The sequence below is a fragment of the Acanthaster planci genome, linkage group LG02 (assembly GCF_054643075.1).
Source record: "Acanthaster planci isolate LZ-2023a linkage group LG02, COTS_SCS, whole genome shotgun sequence".
Taxonomy (NCBI): domain Eukaryota; kingdom Metazoa; phylum Echinodermata; class Asteroidea; order Valvatida; family Acanthasteridae; genus Acanthaster; species Acanthaster planci.
This window is the reverse complement of record NC_141778.1, coordinates 14,050,990-14,070,162: the sequence shown is the minus strand read 5'-3', so window position 1 is coordinate 14,070,162 and position 19,173 is coordinate 14,050,990. Positions and strand designations below refer to the sequence as shown.

General features: G+C 40.9%; 1 protein-coding gene and 1 long non-coding RNA gene across 6 annotated transcripts in view; one reads left to right on the top strand and one right to left on the bottom strand.

Moving 5' to 3' along the window:
• LOC110973168 (uncharacterized) overlaps window positions 1-19,173 on the bottom strand; it is a 76,982-nt gene that overhangs the window by 33,528 nt on the left and 24,281 nt on the right. For all 3 annotated transcript variants that reach the window (XM_022223766.2, XM_022223767.2, XM_087132476.1), the window contains one exon: window positions 685-844. In XM_022223766.2, coding sequence (XP_022079458.2) covers window positions 685-844 — 160 coding nt within the window. The remainder of the gene's footprint in view (window positions 1-684; window positions 845-19,173) is intronic.
• Window positions 1,636-10,884, top strand: LOC147799926 (uncharacterized). Of its 3 annotated transcripts, XR_015424528.1 has the most exons (6): window positions 1,636-1,846; window positions 2,738-2,791; window positions 2,965-3,080; window positions 4,372-4,448; window positions 5,011-8,411; window positions 8,953-10,884. It is a non-coding gene; the product is annotated as an uncharacterized LOC147799926 (long non-coding RNA). The 3 variants fall into 3 exon arrangements; XR_015424529.1 differs by lacking the exon at window positions 2,738-2,791; XR_015424527.1 differs by having other exon boundaries at window positions 2,738-3,080.

Below are 19,173 nucleotides of genomic sequence, written 5' to 3'. Positions count from 1 at the left end.
TGGTTATCAATGACAAGAGACCAAGGTTGTCTCCACTGTCGTCTCTTCATACAGAAACTGACTGAGGCAAACACAAGCCCATGTACGGTTGTCATGTTGTTGACTGGAGGTTGTTCTGACAAGGACACTGAAGACAAATAAATTGTCAAAAGGCCAAAGATAACTTTCTCCCCCGCCAGTTGAAAAGCCCCGATTTTTCTTCTATTCAGATCGATGATAAAGGCAAGGGTCAGAAAGCAGGGAGGCTGTATTGACCTTTTTTCAGAGTTGTACTAGACGTAAAGAATAGGACATTAAGTGGTTTCAGATCTGATTCTATAGTATCGAGCCGGGTACCAACAGTTACCAGTATTTTTGTATCGTGGGTGGTGTTTGAAAAAGCGACGGGTTATCATTTCCAGGATTGTTGACAATCTGCAGCATGGACAAAGGACAAAAACTGGAACTTCCGTGGCAATGACCAGACACATCGACACTCCAAAACTGCGCGAAAATTTCATTTGCTTTGAAATAGCGTTGACTGCATGATCTTGCTTTCTTGTCAATTGAGTAGCTTACCAAACGTTTCTGATTCGCTAATGCTGGTCCTCGTTTTTGCCATGAAGTTGCGAACTAGGAAAATTACACTATGTCTTAGCAAACTTTGCAAAGTCTCGAGATGGAGACTAAGGAGAGACCACTCACCAATAAGTTCACTGCGTAGGCTTATCCTGTCTGGCAGGTTTTCCGTTGCAAAAAGTACGCAGTTGATGAACGCCACCAACGCCGTCTGATAAGATGTAACCTCCGACCTGTTGAGCTCCTCCAAGATCAGACTGAACCGAAACCTCTTTTTTTTCAGTTTCTGTGACGAAAAAAAGACAATAAGTTCAGAAACGGAACCTAAAGTGGAACAGGAAAGAACATGCCTCTGTTAATTTGTTTCAGCGATTAATAAATAAGTAGAAGATATAGAAATGACAACAGGCAACAATTGAGTAAACGATTCAGATCACTTTTAACCAATTTTGTCAACTGACGAAGACACCATTCGTACTTTTTACCAGTAAAGGCAAGATAAACACAACAAGACATTTGAACATATTTTATTTGCGATCAGAAAGTTCTCGTTTCGATTTTGTCAGGTTTTCCCCCAATGTCTTGACAAATAGTGCTTAGTTTAAGAGGTTAAACCTCCAGGCTTTCGAGTGGAATTATCCTACCGCATTACTAGGTTCAGTGGAATCTGAGATCGTAGCCGCACATTGTTCCACGCACTCGAACTGAGGGCCTCCGAAGATAAGAACAAATAAACAGCCCGAGTGGTAGAAATTGAAAACACGTGGAAGCATGTGTAACCTTGGTTCACGCCAAGAAAGTACAGTCATGTAGAACTACCGTTTAGTAAGCAAAGACCTCCGTAGTTGGAACAATTTAATGACAGTTCTAAAAATCTAAAGTGAATTCTGAAGAAACAATATTATGCCTGTGCACTGTTATTTTAGATTACAAATAGAGTGTAATGCGTAGTCATTTTTATGAAGCTACCTAAGTCATGTGTGCGAACAGGCACGCCCCCACTATGACATAGAACATGAATAACGTCGGCTGACCCAAAGCAGTATCACGCATGTCTGCCATATACATGTACATGTATGTCGCACGTACGTACGTGTACAATCAAGTTGTCTTCCAGGCCTCTTTAAAGGATGTGGGGGTTGGGTAAACATGTCAGGCTTTTCCTGTCATTGTGGGTTGGTGTTCATGCCACTGTGATACTGACTACGCACCCATCCCTGGGCCCTGGATGTGACACCCAAGAGGACACGTCTAAATACCTCCCGTGGCACAGATACAGAATTGAAGGGTAAGATATAAACGCAGGAAAGGCTCTGTACATGCTTTACGAAAACCGAGTGTTAGAAATTGTGAAGGATGTGAAGACCGCCCTCTTGTGAATAAAAGAACGATGAAGGCATTTTCGGGTGATCAAGAGCTCGGAACTCGAGTGAAAACTCGATCTTGTCGATTGGAGATATTTTACTCTGAAACGTATGGTCCCTAGTTTCCGACTGTGGGAGTGAATTTTCTCTCGAAAAGACCGAGTTTTCACTCTTTTGAATTTAGAGAGTGCGAGTACACGTACTGAAAATAGACGTAGCTCCAGCTCTGGAACCCTGCTTGGGACACGGCATAATCCGGGCGCAGGGAGGTGGAATTTTAATATATTTTTGTTCTTTTTTTGGGGGGGGGACTAGGAATTTTCAAAACATGGCTTGCTCTGACATGCCGCGGGACGTAATTTGCTGCTCGACGAACTTTACTTTTGAGGCGACTGACCCCCTCCCCAATGTAGGTATCTCCCGCTGTGGAAACCAAGCGGAACAACAGAGGTACATCCGTTAACTTAACCATAGCAAACTGGTTTTCTTGCTGCACCATCTGACTCCGACTCATACATTCAGTATTCTTTTCACCAATAATAAAAACAGATTGCCCAAAGTGGTTGGGACTGTGTGAAGTGACCATTTGCGGATAACAATCTGTACGATGAGCCGTTATTCCAGTCTCATTAGACACACTGGTTGGACTCATTAAATTCCAAAAGAAAGGGACGTATTGTGTTTCTACGGCTCCCGATCACAACCAACACCCCCGTCAATAATATTGATCCAAGTCTATTTGTCCAAAACTACAGAGATCGGTAGAATCCACTGCTAAGCCCCCACTCATTGGCCCTATTCTGTTTGTCCTGCAGAAGTTGTGGAGGCAATTGGACCTAATTGCCATCTGAGATTGAGTCCAAACTAAGGTAACAGTCTCTAGACGGAAGACCCCTCGATGCTGCCCTGCTTCTTTCACCCTTTTCGCTGGATCTCCTCAATCGGCTCCACTTGAGGTTCTTTTTTCACATTCTAAGTCGGCTGTCCTTGTTTTTTTTTCTCACACGCTTCTCTGCTTGTTGGAACGGTCGGATAATTCAAGAGCCCCAGGGTATTTTCAGCATCCTTTGTGGAGGTGTTGACGATCGTTATGCGGGTATTAGTCCGTCATTATCTGCCGAAAACTCGGGTTTCATTGATGTGATGCTGTGACGTGAGGTAATATGCTATCTCGATCAAGAAGTATATCGTGGGGTATTAACTGCATTGAAGTCTTATTTTAAACTGTAATGTTATATTTCAAGTCAAACACGTGTACATTGAAGCCAGCTCACGAACGTGCACTATGAAAAAGCAGCTTCCACCAACAAAACAGTATTTTTTTATCAAGCACAAGGTGATTCACAATGGAGCCATTGTGAGAAGATAAAACCGAACAGACAAAACAAACACTAGGTCCTGATAAGAGCCCAATTTTGGCAGTGTCATCAATCTGATCATGTCACGTGATTAGGCTGTGCTTATTGTTGCATTGTGCATGTCGGGGATCATTATTTCCCGCCAAACCCTGTGTCATCTACGTAATGTCTGTGACATGCCACTCATATTTCGAAGGTAACTCTTTTTGGGGCAAACCCCTGGAAAGAAATCGCTGGACAAAATGGTAGTTAATCCCCTGCTTATATTTCCTGATCCAGCTTTAACCCCAAGGGGGTGATATAGGGTCGCACTAGGCTTGCTTGGGAGGGCTCTTACACCCCTCCAACTGACGTAAATATCAGTTAAAAAGAGTAAACATTATGACAAAGAACAACACTCCAAACGGCGCCGCTGACTGAGCAAAGTGTGTCACGGATTCACAAGGAATGCCACTAGGCCAACATAGCCCAGCCTCTGTGCATTGTCTGGTCATACCAATGTCTGGTCTAATTCAGTGTTTTCGTAGCAACTACCCGAATTTTTTTAGATTTTCGTACCCAACGTAGAATTTTAGGTCTTGAATAAAAAGTGAAAAACAAACAAACAAAAACCAACCACAAAGGGCAGACGACTTTTATTCCCAAGGCTCTTGCGACCTTAATGCATACCACCGTATTAAATACCAAGCACGGCTCATTCTGTCGGTGGCTACATCTAAAGCCAATCTACAACCTTCTTGGCAAACTCAAACGCTCAGAAATTGAAAACGTAACACTATGGGAAAGGGTTCGTGAGAAACATAAGTTTTTTGACTGACCATAAAGTGAACGACCAAGTCTACTTCTCAAGTTTCTATTTTGTTTCCCATCAAATAATTTAGATACACCGGAACAATAACATTAAAGCCGAGATCTCCACAGAAATACATGCTTTGATAAAGCAAGCCGTTCTCGCATAGCAGAAAAGGGAGATTTCAGATGGCTGAGTGAAGAAAGAAATGTGGTGTTATTGCAGCAACAACACCATTCGTAAGTTAGGAATTAACTTGGCACAACCTTTTTTTTTTAATTTATATCCTATTTGTCCCCAGTAATCCATCTCTACCAATCCACGGCCAACGGTTGTACCTCCCGCGGGCTGAATTCTTCAATGGTTCAAAACGGCACAGTAAGTATTCAAAGGGGACTGAAAAGAAACGGGGAACGGCACAGGGTATCAAACTAGTTGAAGTGAAATAAATCACTTGTCCAATGCCAGAAAAAGATAATTGCGGGAAGCTGAAATTTGCTCCACGTTGCCTGCGCGTGTGATAAAGAAAGACAGGTTCCCACGAAGTGCTTAAAACCCGGCCCATGAGCCCTGAAAAAGACAGTACCCTTGGGAAAGCACTGAGACAGATTTCAGGCAGCCATTGGGGGTATTTTCCTCAAATAGTCTGCGGTTTCAGCCTTGGTGGCTATAAGGATGTTGCTGTTGATAATCTCACTTCATTTTATTTTATTTTATACGTATCTGTCTTTGATTTATATATTATTAATTAGCCTTATGTTGACAGAGAACGAACGTAACAGCTGGGCTTTTAATTGTCATTACAGATGTTAATAGCACTTATTTTAACGATACCTTGCTGTTATCAAGAAAATTTAAACATGGGCATTAGATGCGACATGAAATGTCAACTAATTATTGTGACGCATTGTCTGACACGGGGTTGCTCTACTTTTTACAGGCATTCCTGTGTCGACCTAGTATGTGGCGGTTGGACCTTTGTGAGAAAAGCCACTTTAGTGAATCTGAGCAACAGGAGTTTTGGGGTCAATAATTTGCAGATTAAAAAATAAATGTGGCATTCGTTAAGAGCAGCGTCATGCAGAATGGATCGTTAACTTATAGACGTTTGCAAGTTCCGAGTTCCTTATCATGCTTCCGTATAGATAGCTAAGAAAATATGCTTGGTGTGGCCAGGAATATCTGCAAAAATTGCATTACATGTGGTGCCAAAATAAGAGGTTTTCACCTCATTGGAAAAGTATTTCAACATCTGAAAAGAGCATACTGTGTTGGCCACAACCGATTCGTCAGCTTATGACACATATTATTCCACAATTTCCGTGTACTAAGCTTGCGATGAATTGATTTCCTTGTCCCCTATTACCATCACATACAATGGCTCCAAGTGCACCGTATTTCACAAAGTCGCAGCGCTTTTGCAAAGAAAAAGTTTGCTCCACGAATATAAAACTAGGTTAGTCTTGGGGAGTATCGACACCAGTTGTCAATGTAGAGTTTCACAATTCGCATCGCATGTGCCACTAAGGAAATCCCTTCACACAAACCCTCTTGATCGGAGCAGTTTTCAAATGATTTAATTAGCGCTGCTGGGTTTTCTGGCATTATACACCCGGCACCTAAATCCTCTTAAAGTTAACACAGCTTCGTTTATGTAAAGGCCCACCTTGTATTCATCCCAAGTAGTCTGCTGCCAGACTTTCGCTTGGAAACTGAACAAAAAGGGCTTGTCACAGCACATTACCACAACACCAAGAAAGCCCAACACTGGGAGTTGAGAAAACAAGTTTATGTTGTCTGAATGACGCTTGTTAAATACTGCGTATAAACTATTCCATGGGTTTGACTTTACAACCCCCTAGATATGATCTCAGATCGATCCTGATAAAAATATTTAACAATGAAAACACCTCCTTCACATGGTCTCCGATTGATCCTGATACATGCTTCACAATGAAAACATTTCTTTCATGCGTTTGGAGGATGCATATTTCCAGCGTTTGTTTAACCCTAAAAGAGCCGGGCTATTTTAGCCCACCACACAGTCCGGGGATTCCGGCTGTGCCACATCCGATTTTTATGAAAGTTATTGTACATGTGCAGACACTTTATATCATTACAAATGTAAAACTTCAACTCAATCAAACGTACGATTATGCTTTTATGGTCATTTGAAGTTCATGGCTAAATGCGTGCAGTTACATGTGTATTGAACACCGCAGTGAAAACCATATACATTTTTGGCGGGCCCGTCTCGGGAAAATACGCACTGCGCGAGAACGTTATGTTGGATTTTTGCAAAAATGGTGTCAAACTGACTGCAAGGAGTTTCTCCAAAAACTTGTGAAGGGTTAACTCCTGAAAAAATCCCAGCCCGGCTCTTTAAGGTTTAAGGCCCCCTTTTTGGTGAAATGGTTATTTAGAACTGTATTAAACGTGAATCGGTTGAGATCATAAGATCAGTTAGAATATCAACAAAACTGTATAAGTAGCAGATTAGACGATTAAACTTTGTGAGTGCAGAGGACAAAAACAAAACCAAAAAAGCCTGAATATTGAACTCAGATTGCCTCAAAATCATCTGGACAGGTGTAAGAACACTATTAGGTCGGCACAGCCAAGACCAGTTTCAGGTCAAAAGGATTCAGATGCGTCTTCTCTACAGGGAAAGCTTAATTGAATTTCTGCATACTGCTGTAGCCAGATCACACAATAGGATAACCCGACTCATCTGCAGCATCCCGTGCATCTGTTTGCTCCCGCCTTCCCCCTCTCGGCCTCCGCGGCTCCTGTGATAACATGGAGGCTGGCGATAATTACAAGTGATGCGGCTCCGGAGACGAGACAGCGAGTCTCCGCATTGATTTAGCATCCTCTCGTTTGTATCAGGGGATTTTGTCATTGCCAAGGTCAGCAAGTAAAATGTTTTTTTTGGTGAAGTGGTCAAGAGACCAGGTAGCCTTGATGACCTTGATCTTACTGGTTTACATTAGACACCCGCACTCGAGGGGAGCATGATTAACTCGTCGGTTGTGATAGTTGGTCTGGAAAGTCCAAATGCCGCTCGAAAAACCCGGCAACAGAAACGTAAAGCATCGCCTCCCAATAAAGAAAAACAAAACAGGAAAAAATGACAAATCTTGTCATTTCCTCCTAAACAGACCAAATGAACTTCCTGATACAAAAAGTGAACAGATATTAATTAAGCTATGTAGGTCACATGTTGTTGACACACGCGTGCTCTGTCCAGTAATGCATTGAAACGAATGCGCAGTACAATTCTACCCACGACTCGCTATTCATGCAGTACTACGATTCTTGTGAACAATACGGTGATATTTACGTCGATGATTGGGTACCTATTAGCAAGAATTTTAAAGCGCCTCATAATAATTAATGAATTGTACGGAAAACTTTGATTGTGAAAGGGACCAGTTCATTTTGCTTCAGTTATCAAAATCCAAGTTAGAATAGTAAAAAGTGACCAATTTACATATATCGTATGGGGGGCAGTTACCCTAGTCTATTAATAATCCCCAAACCACGTTCATTACCTTTAATTACTAGTGAATCATAACAAAATGACAAAGTAACACGTGACATGAGTGATGTTCTGTCGAGGTAATCACACAAGATGGGACCCACGAGAATACAATCTCGGAAATGGACGATCGTGACGAAAGCCCCAGATAATTTGCCTCGTGACCAAAACATGGCGACTTAGTTGCGACTGGCCAAAATGTGATATTAATCACTGATTAATATCAATGTGTTTTACTTGCGGCCTGTAATTGATCAACAACGACAGCGAAATATGTGCATGTGCAAAAACTTGAAAGTAACATAATAGAATGGTATGTTAAATATGGCAACCCACATGCTCTGTTTACTGCGTATGCAAGTGTCAATTTCAACCACCCCCTTGGTGTCGATTTTATGAATACAGCCTTAAAAATCAAATTAATTCTCCCTGAGCCATATGTCTGCACTCTGAGGTTGCTAGTATGAATCAGCGAATACAGTGGTTTTTTTCAGTAAATAAACTTTGGCAAATCCCGTTAAAATACCGCAATATTCCAACGGTACCTTTTATCCAGTGAACCGTCATGCACATACCCAGCATGAGACGATTCCAATTTTGAAATTACCACGTTGGAAAAGGCTGAGTCACAAGCTCATTATACTTCAAAACGCAGACAAGTCCCTTGACAGGACTACCTAATATTTTCTGATAAATATTAAGTTTCTGAGTCATAACAGCTACGTTTAGCAGGTTACGCCATCTGTTCAGTTTCCAGTGGACACGCAGCAAAATGGTTCCGGCGGTGATGCGCGTCAAAGGTAATACAAGCATGTGTAGGCCTATTAATGAAATTCGGTGTCAAATTTACCTTTCAACATATGCATTCGTATAATTTTGGCACTCAACTGAGTTGGATGTTAGACTGATTGTTCCGCCTCCCATTAAATTGTATGTTTGTAATAGAATTTATTCACGGGATAGCCATTTTCGATCTCGTCCCCTGACTCTATCATATTTAATGCAATCTGTTAAATGGGGTAGTGCCAGACTACTTTGGGTTCCAAGCCTTGCTTCCAGTTTTTTATGTGGCTTAAAGCATTTAAATATAGTTCATAAAAATTTATTAAAATAGAAATTATTCTCAATGTAAACTGTTACGAGTTTGTAATGAACTTCGGTTTCTTTGCTATAATTTGCCCTCTCAGGTCCCAAAAACTAAAAACCGCACTTTCAATTCAAGATGGTCGGGATATGACTACAATCTCCCCATAATTCAACTATTTCAGCAGAGCTACGTTTCATCACAATTTTGAATCGTGTAACCTGAATTGAAAGCTTCTGTTCCTACTTTTATTGCAGATGAAGTGAAAAGCCTTTCGTCCGTTCAAAATCGGAAAGTGGTTTTGGGAAATCAACTACTTCAAAATATCTCACACTTGGAAATGTTGAAATTAGCACGGGTATGAAGGACTTAAGTTTAATTCTTATCGAGAATCTCATCGTAACCAGTTTGGCCATCTCCAATCTTGGGATGACAGAACCAAGGGCAAGCTTCAGAAGACACAAATAATTGTGACACGTTCTGCTATGTTGCTATCGGGGTGCGATGGCCCCAAAGGTTGCGAATGTGCAACAGCATGTGACGTCAGCACGGAGCACTTTTCACTATATGCACAATGCGGAGCCACATGGACTGTATGTTAAGTTATGAGACATTTCAAGATTGACCAATATTCTAACCTATTTTATTCAGCTCTTACAAAGCGATAAGGAAAGAAAATGAACTGTGTAAATTTTTCTATCAATTAAAGTAATCTAAACTTATTATTGACAAGATGTCCATAAAAGAAAACCATGTTAATGTCAATAATGTAGGCCCTAAACTAAATTTGTCAGCTGTCCTTAATGATGAAGTGTACACTCCCCTATTGGTATCATTAATTAACTTTGTGAAAAGAAGAGCTTTATAACATGCAATTGAGAGGTACAGGGTGCACGAACAAAGGCCAATCAAAACTTTAAGATGCAGTTTACAATTTACAACGCAGTTTACAACAGATCAATATTGTGTATATAGAAGTCAGAACAGATGTAAACATTAATAACGAACCTAGAGTGGTTGCTGAATAATTGGATGAGCTTTAGAAGGCCACGCCTGAGATACCAGGCAGAGGATATGGATTAACGTAAAGTTCATTTTACCATTAAGCGATTTTTTTCCAGTCGCAGCAGTAGAATCCAATACCCATAGAGAATTTCAGCTACAACGTTACGTTCTAAAATGTGCTTTGTGTTCTACTGAGAATTTCCACCAGCCAGATTGTAACTAACGCTTATTCAGACATCCAGTTTACCATCTTCCAAGCTTACAGAGAATGGCTAGAGTGACAACACGGGAAATTGAAGAGGAAATGTCTCTATGGACACATCAGCGTGGTTGTCTTGATTCAAGAATTATATGCTTCCAATAAAGCCAAAATGCATGTCTTGATGGCGTAACGCCGAACGCCATCAAGACACGACGGTAACCTAATTCTTGCCAGTCTGTCAACTTGTCAAGTCAGCAGACTCGGTAACATTTTTAACCAGTCCAAGACTAATATTCACTTTCACATTTCGAAAGAATAAAGCTGTTATGACATGAAACCCGAGAAACTAAGTAGGCTTTCGATTCAAAGAGGGAGATATTTCCATTCATTCATGTTATATTCATCGATCAAAATATACCCATTTCATTGTTTATCAGTTAGTTCCTTTTGAGTTTGGAAATATTCTAATAATCTTAACCATATTCATGGTGACGGACAAACAAAATTTAATATTAGGTAATAGGGCATTTCCTATGTTAAATTCTGTGTTAAATGTGTATTCGTAGGTATGGCATAAGAATAATGTCATTTTCCTCGAATTCCTTCCACTGTAGAAAATATTCGCACGAAAAGGTTACTAAATAACAATTGCTGCTGATTTTGGTGAGAAATTAGCGATGTATGGTGTCGCGTTATTTATATTAAGTGAAATATATGATTCATATATCAAGCAACGAAAGAGCAATTTAAATAATTAGTTCGATGAAATTCTTCGAAAAACCACTGACTCCCGAGACACAATGGCAATTTACTAAGAATATTACAGTCCCAGGGTATCGGGGTTCTGTTTCTTCAGGAAATAATGGGGGAAAGTCTGAATTAATTGGCGAAAAGATGGACCACAGATCTGAGGGTAGAAAGCGTGCATAATCTCGTTAGCCCCTTCATGAGGCAGGAACGAGGAGGCTCAATGCCCGGGGCGCTTGGGGCTTGAATGCTTCCCTCAAATAACTCCCCTGATCGAGATATGATTTGCAAACCATATCGGAACCTAAAGGCAATTATGTGCTCTTCCCTGGTAAATAACCCGCATCATTTTACGCGGTGTTACTGTGTAAACCACCAGACTGATTAGCTGCTCAAAAGTGCATTCAATCCAGACACACCACAAAAATAAACCTGCTGACTTCTTAATAACATAATCGAGTTGGCCACCATTAGGTAGACTGGGAACACCTAACACTCCAACAGCTCGATTTCCTTCCACCTCAATAAACCTGCGACAAACAACGTTATACTTCACTGTTGGATTAATAAAGCTGAGTAAGAACATAATCCTAGCCAGGTTATTTTCTGCACTGCATATGGCTTCATGATGACCCTATTTAAAGATATGAACAAATAGAGTTCCAACTACTGCCATGAATCATTCGTTGGAAGAAGAATAGTACAACACAAATGGGCAAGGCTGCTCCACTGGCTAAGACCATAAAGACTCAGATTTAATAAGATGCATGTCTCTTCTTCCTAGCACCGATACAAACGCTGGAATTTTCTGATTGGCTTTGCCATAAAAGGGGCCATTTTTAAAGACCGCAACAACAAGCTCTACGAAACAGGTGCGCGAGACACGGACACCATTGATTTTACTGACTTGATAGTAACAAGCTCCTGAATACAGGACATCCTCCAATTCAACCAAAAGGTAAACGATTCTGCAACAGCGCTTTCGCTGAAACTACCAACTTTCTCTGCAGGTTTGCTATCCGCGCACCTTAGCAAACTTGCAATTTCTGCAGGCTTTCAAAAATCGCCGGAAAAAATTAAGCTATTTTCAGCGGATTCTAGTTACAGATTCTAGATTCCAGCTTCAGGAATTCACACATGAAGGAAGCCTAGATTTAACGGGCCGGCCTTCGTTACTCTCGCCTCGCTGCGCTGATTGGAGCCAGGATGGCAGAAAATGCGTTTGACTTTACCAAAGAGCAGCGAGTCGAATTTTGCCGTTCTACATCAAAAGCAAACAGAACGACAAGAATTCCAAGGCAGCAGGAGTAATGATAATCGGTCCTTGAACTTGGCATAAACTTTGAACTACAGATACCCTGTTTTCCATTCTTGCTTCGCCAGAAGTTGATTTGAATCCATCGGCAAGAGTGAATTGTGCGCTGGGAAACCAACACAATAAAAAAGAAGCAAGTATGACAGAGGAAATGCAGTCCGTCTGCTCGGAACTGTTTCAAAAGATGCCAAAGAATAAACTGAAGCAATAAATTCAAAGTGGTTTGCACAGCACCGGGAATTTGCAAGATTCCAAGTTCTTAATTTGTTTAAACTTCACTAAGTTAAAACAAAAATTCACGATTTGTGTTATATATCTTTTTGTAGTGATTGATAATTGCCACGTTTTGTTCGCTGTCCGCTATGATAGAACGATATATATATTGTTGTTCATGTAATAGCACATGTACTAAATTTAGTGGCGCCACCCTGATACAGCAGGCTATAGTTCCAAGGCAGATAATGCGCGCGAAGTTGTAGCGCACGTTAGTGATAAATTCCTTTCCCGCACTCGCCATTATTGATGAACTATTCACCGCCCTTGGGCCTTTCTGTCACTCCCCAGATTTCGGACAATGGACTCCACCGGTCCCCAAAGGTGACATTCCAAATGGAGTATAACATGGCGACTGGGAGGCGCTTCAACAGATCTCTCGCTCAAACTTTATTTATCGTTTCTAGAGAGGAAAAAAATGATAAATTGCTTCCTTCTAAAGGTTAATCCAACAGGAAGTTGAGCAATTATCTCATTTTCGCCCGATCTTGTACGCGGTGCAATGATCAGTTCGCCTCCATCTTGCTATTCTGGTCTTACCTAGAATAACAGTTTGGTGGTTTTTGGTTTGGTTGATGTTAATGTCGGTTGGGTCATCTTACATCCATTTGATCCATTCATTTTTAGTCCGTTTCGGCTTTTAGAATCTTTTGTACCAGGTAAAGACCCACTAAAAAAGAAACCAGATAAAAGTTTGAAAAACCACAAAAATACTGCCAAGTGCCCAATTTGTCTTCGCACAAGTTGTTCTGAATGGCACTCCTTTAATTGCAAAACTGATGTGAATTTCGGCGGACGTAATACGCTGGCCAGCCTGAAACCAGATGTATTGTTTAAGAAAACAATATTTTCACTTAAATAAACGGTTACCCGAATAAAAGCCGTTCTTGGGTCATTTTTTCAGTGGACTGACAATTATGGACACTTCGTTGGTTCGTTGCAAGAAGTCCAAGCATGTATTATTTTGATTTTCCAAAGTAAAGGTTACACAAACAGGGCCAGGGGTAAGATAATTAAATTCTGGGTTTAACCCGTTCCAATCATTGCATTTCTTTGAATAACAGAAATAAGAAAAGGAAACAGTAATTTCTGAATGAACGACAAAAAAAAAACATACATACATAATGGAGTTTCGATTGAACCTTGCGTAAGCTTGAGAGATTGTTTTTTTGGTCATTCAAAAAAGAAATTGGTTTCCTAAATTCCTGTGACAAATAATTTATATGTATGAGAAAAATCTTGGTTTGGTCTTCAATTTTTAAATAAAAAAAGTTTTTACAGTTATTTCCTTTGTACTATCAATATCCGCAAACAGTTTTCCCTTGTCTTTCACGATATGTTGCTGTGTTAATCCGTGTGGTAGATGTCTTGCTCGAAAACTCGAAGTCAGGATTGACAAACAAAATGTGACTACAGATTGTTAAACAAAAAGCGCACAATGCTGTGACCATGGGGTAAGTTGCAGGAAAGCGTATACAAAATGCACAGAATAAATGCATTTGCGACCATGACTCGTTCGCCATTTTAGTTATGAAAGACTGGTGGCGTTAAGTGCAGCAAGAGCACCAACGCGGACAAATCACGTGGCTTGCCATTCTGACACTACACTTGTCGAGCTATCGGTGTTAGCAGGAAGAGCAGATGTAGGGGGGGGGGACGATTCATCCACAGCCCCGTTAATCTTAAGTCAAAGAAACAGATATCAATAATACTTGAAGCATATACCGGGAAATTCATCGTGCTAACTCTTCTATCAAGGATAATTGAAGAACGCATGTTATGAACAACATCCCCAAATACACTGCACAAAACTGAAAGGTTAACTTCAACTGTATTGGTTTGCATAACACAAGGGCTATACTGATCTTATTATGGTCCTAAACGTAGTTACTGAAGGTTGTTAAATTAACATCGCAATTGCTCAAATTTACCCTCCTTTACCTACTAAAAACTGTTAACATTGACCACGGTAAGGGGGAGGAAAATGGAACCACTGACCATCTACCTTAATCACGAAATGAAGGACGATTGAACCAACACCGGGTGTCAGCAAACATGGATTAGCAGCACAACAAACGCCAATAAATGATTACAGAAAATATGAATGTCTGGGAGTGATCCTGAGAGACGCGGGATGAGAGCTTGCAATAATGGCGCTTTCTTGATGTACTTTAACAGGAGTTAAACACGAAGATGAATGTGTGGAATGTAAATCAGCACTCTAAAGAAAACGGCTCACACGTTTTGAACCATGTCTCGGTCTGCATGATCGGACTCTGGATAACAGGAGAGCCGATCTGACCTGGGTGTTCTTAGAATTGCCAAGAGAATCATACCCGTTCATTACACGCGTATCATAAATCTGTTGTAATTTGTCTAATTTTATTGGAATCGAGTCTACATCTAAGTGATTGAGTTCACGGATGCCGTCCAGAGAACTTGCAGATGAATCCGTTAACAACGATAACGCTATGACCAATAACTGGCTGTGACCCCCGCCAATCGCAATCAGCATTACGGTAGTTATTGTATGTAGGGAGCCGCAGACCCATGACAGTCGATCCGTACAAAACCGTCACAACGCTTTCCGCCATTAAAGGGGCCACTGGGGCCATCGTCTGCAGACAGATCCGATGGCCATGGTAATTCTATCACCAGTATACTCCAAGTGACTTCCACCTATGGTGGTAAGGGTTGTGACGACTACTGTACGGGAGCCGCTGATCCATGACAGTCGATCTACACAAAAAAAAACATCACAATGCTTTCCGCCATTAAATGGGGCCATCGGGAATGTCAGTGAAACATCGTTGGATTAGCCTTAAGAACTGGGCCAAACCTGCGTTGCATTACATTTGGAGCCAAACGCACTTGTGCTGTCGTTGTGCGCTTTTGAGGTTCACATAAATCCTTCTCTTGTCACTCAGCTGGTTTGTAGCTGGAAATAGGGTTTATGGGTTATCTTATCTCCCTACCTCATCTGAGCTGTTACTCATCTGAGTGCGCAATTTATGCAGATCTGAAAAACATGCACTGGTACACGAAATACATGTGACTGCTGGTGAATTCCACATACGTGAATAACCAGGACGATATATAATAATGTACCATGGAAACATTGGCCCCTTCATCTTGCGATCATCAACTGCACGTTTGCAAGGTATTCGGCTTATTTAGGTTAAAATTATTTTAAAATTAGAGAAGGGACCGGCAGTTATTGGTTTAAAAACTGTTGTCTACTCCTCTACGGGGCACTTACCTACCACCACTATCATCCCCAAGTACATTATCATAACCACAAGCACCATGAAACTGACGTCACTGATGGCAAAGAACACTGCAGAGTCAGTCATAGTAAAATTCGGCGCACAGCATCAAAGTTCAACAATGTAATTAAATGTATAGATCTGAATGCAGTTAGGCCCATGTCAAAATGTCCACATTCTCTGGTCACCCACGCTGGGTATACGCTCGTGTTAAAAACAACAAAAGAGAAGAGGCTGGAAACAGGGCAAACAAACAAGATAACACGATCCACTGCACTTCTAATGCCACGGAAGTTTTGCCTATATTCACAACATTAGGTGTGGATCTATGGAGAGATGCATTTACATCAAAGACAACACATGACATCTGGTTGTAATGTACCATTGAACTATTAGAATATGGACGCCGAAAGCTTTAGGCCTAAGCAGATACAATTTTTCAAAGACCATAAATGTTTGCCTTTTTTTTTTAAATATTACAGTTCATTTATTTTCTACCAAAGTTTGCTTTCCACGACAGGAAGCTTCTGTTGGTGATGGGAAATCGACTCTTGCCACAAACGGGATCGAGGATGATTAGGCCTATGCATTAGTTTCACGGATTTTATTGTGATCAATGAGGACGTGCATTCTGGGGATTGTGCTAATCTTGCCTGGCCCTGTTTTGAAAACAACAGATGTTCTAGTGGCCATTTGTCATGTTTTGGCGGGAAAATATCAGCTCCTGAATTAAACATAAAATAAATACACGCATAAATGTTCTTGTGACGGTGTGGTTCGCTTTCCGAGGTGTTGCTGAGTTGTAGGTTCAATTACCTAAATTGCCCGGTTCTAAATTTTGATCCCAAATGCCATAAAATGGTGGTTATGGTTTTATGTAGGCTTGACCCGCAAAAACGTCGCAGTTTTTCTCTGACTCTTGGACTCTTGTTTCCAAATCCATCTGCAATGTACAAGTTAGAGTCTTCCACGAAAGCACGGCAACACATCCAATCAGACTAATGAAGTGTCATGGTATTTCAAAACCTAGCGGCTTTAATCTAATAAAATGAAGATATTTTTTCTAAATACTTGTCTCATTAAGCCAAGCTTTGTTAAACCTAAACGTTGTCACTAGAGCTTTTGCTCAAGAAGTGAGCTACATACATGTTTTTTAATATTTATCTAAGCATGCCCACCCTCTGATATTCTTTGGTCTCCGTTATGTTACCGTATTAATCAACACTTCTGCCAGGTGGTGTAGCCTACATCTCCAGAACTTCCTTGGTCTGTACCCGCCGGCCACAACTGCATAATGCATGGCAAAGTACACAGCTTATTCCCTATCTCCTATCAGACGACGGCGTTGGACGAGACTCTAGCATATAATTGTGTTTAACCAGCATTCTAGGTTTTGCGGGGCTTTCGCTGTAATTGAATCCTTTTTGTCTGCCAGCCTCAGATAACATGAGAAGGGAGAGCTACCAGATCGAAATACCATGTGAAAATATATACAGGGAAACCTTGCCATATGGCAAATATTCTACCTCCATGGCTCAGGCTTGTTTCTTCCACAAGGTTTAGCCCAAAATGCACAATTGAAGCTATGTAGAATGGGCCACTTCCACAAGCCTCGTTGAAGTAAGAGAACCATGGCATATACTTTATGAAATAACTGACTTGGAAAATTCTCCCCAGCGTTGCGTGAATAAACCAAGATGGAAGCATATTTTCTTTATTTTTGTCCAGTTGTAACTGCTAAAGTTGAGTTCTATTTTAAGATTTCAGAAATCACACACAACAGGCAAAAAGAGGTGATTTATTACCCATTGTTTTGGTCATCCATTTGTGTTGAACAATAGATTGGAATACTTCTGATATACAAAGAGCGTGAACACAGCATGAATGGTAATCTAAGCACAGTTAAAATGCGCCTAATGAAAATTATCCATGTTTATATATTTACCTAGACAACAGGGTACATAAATATCTTCGAAGAATAAATGCATTAAACAAATGAATATTATTTTGTTTGATATATGAAAGTGATATGCCTGTAATCCATAATGGTTCCTTGCACTTTGCTAAAAAAAATTAAAGTAATAAGAATGGAATAATGAGTTTCTAAGCAAGTTATTATTTGGCAACTGGTTGCTATGATGAAATAAACGGCGGACCTGGTGACCGTTTTGATTGATCTAGCAGCTGAATTCAATTCATCTGGTGTAACGTCGTAATTTTATGATTTTTCACATTATTCGTGTACAGTGTATATCTAATTGCGAACACTTAAGCCTTTTTATGCAATACTAAGATATTGCCATGACGGGAAGATATGTTGAAGGAATCTTACCTCATTGCAGATTATCAGGTTTGCACGTGAACGTTACGCTGTATTACGAACAGCTGCATGCATTCAGCGTGATGACTGACATGTCGGTGATGCTGCGAAAACATTCAAATTCCAGACAGTGTCCAAAGTCTCAAAATTGCGGATTTTCTACCAACGTTTATACAAACACCGCCCTTGTCGTGTCTTCTGGTACAAGACGATATGCGCGTATCACCTTTGAGACTGATTCACATCCCTCCAGGGAGGCTCGAGACAAAGGAGGGCAGACGTAACGACACTGCAACGTTCAAAGAGCACTACCAGCACCGCGATGTCTCCCACACGTGTTTCCATTCTGGAGCACATCTACGGACATGGTGCGAACATGTTTAATATACATCACTGAAAGAGGGTGAGGCCAGGATATTTGCTGATGGATAATTTGTCTCGTTCAGTCGTCGTAGCGTTGGGATCAAGCAGTTAAACACATGGAACATGCTTCCTTGCATACAGCGACCACACGCAAACGCAGCAAAAGTGTTCCCGAAACCAGGCGCGCGAGTAAACAGTAAAGCCTACCGACGACCGATGGCGCTGTGTGTGCGTACCGCATCCAGACCTAGGCCGTGTCCGAAACGGGCTTCCAGAGCTACGGCTAGGTCTATTGTCTGCGCGTCTCCACGCATTTCCATTGGAAGCGAAGACCTAGACCTAGCTCTAGACAAGAGATTCGGATGCAGCCCGATTTACAGAGACACTAGCGACACGAGTGTCTCAATTGTAGGAACCAAAATGGTGGACTGTACGTCAGTGCACATGGACAATTACAACAACAAAACAGCCATTTCAGTTCAAAAGTCTGAATTAAGTTGCCGTACTCTCTCTGCATATAGCTCTGACAGCATCATTATCAAGTTCAAAAACCATTTCAGAGGTATCTTCTTATTTTACCATCAAAGTACAACATGTATTTAAAGCACGACAAAGTTGATATCTATACACAAATTAGGTGAATAAATCTGTCCAAATTTAGCATTCAATATCACTTGCAGCTAAAAAGTCTCAAAGTGGAGAAATTTCACGCTGACGAATTAACCACCATTGGTGTTTTGCCATAACTGAGATGTTCATGTACGTCCTGTGGCAAGAGTAGGCCTATGTGTACTTTATCTATCCCATAAGATAACTTAGAGCTCAGGTGCCTTTAATGTAACTAAGAGAGCCAATTTCCAAACTGTAAACGTCATGAACTTGTATCCGGAAGCCTCTATTTTTCACTAGAGGCAACTGATTTTATACACATATCTTCCAGCGCAAAGCTCTGTGTTCCCGCCTACGTGCGCAAAGTTAATCTCAGGT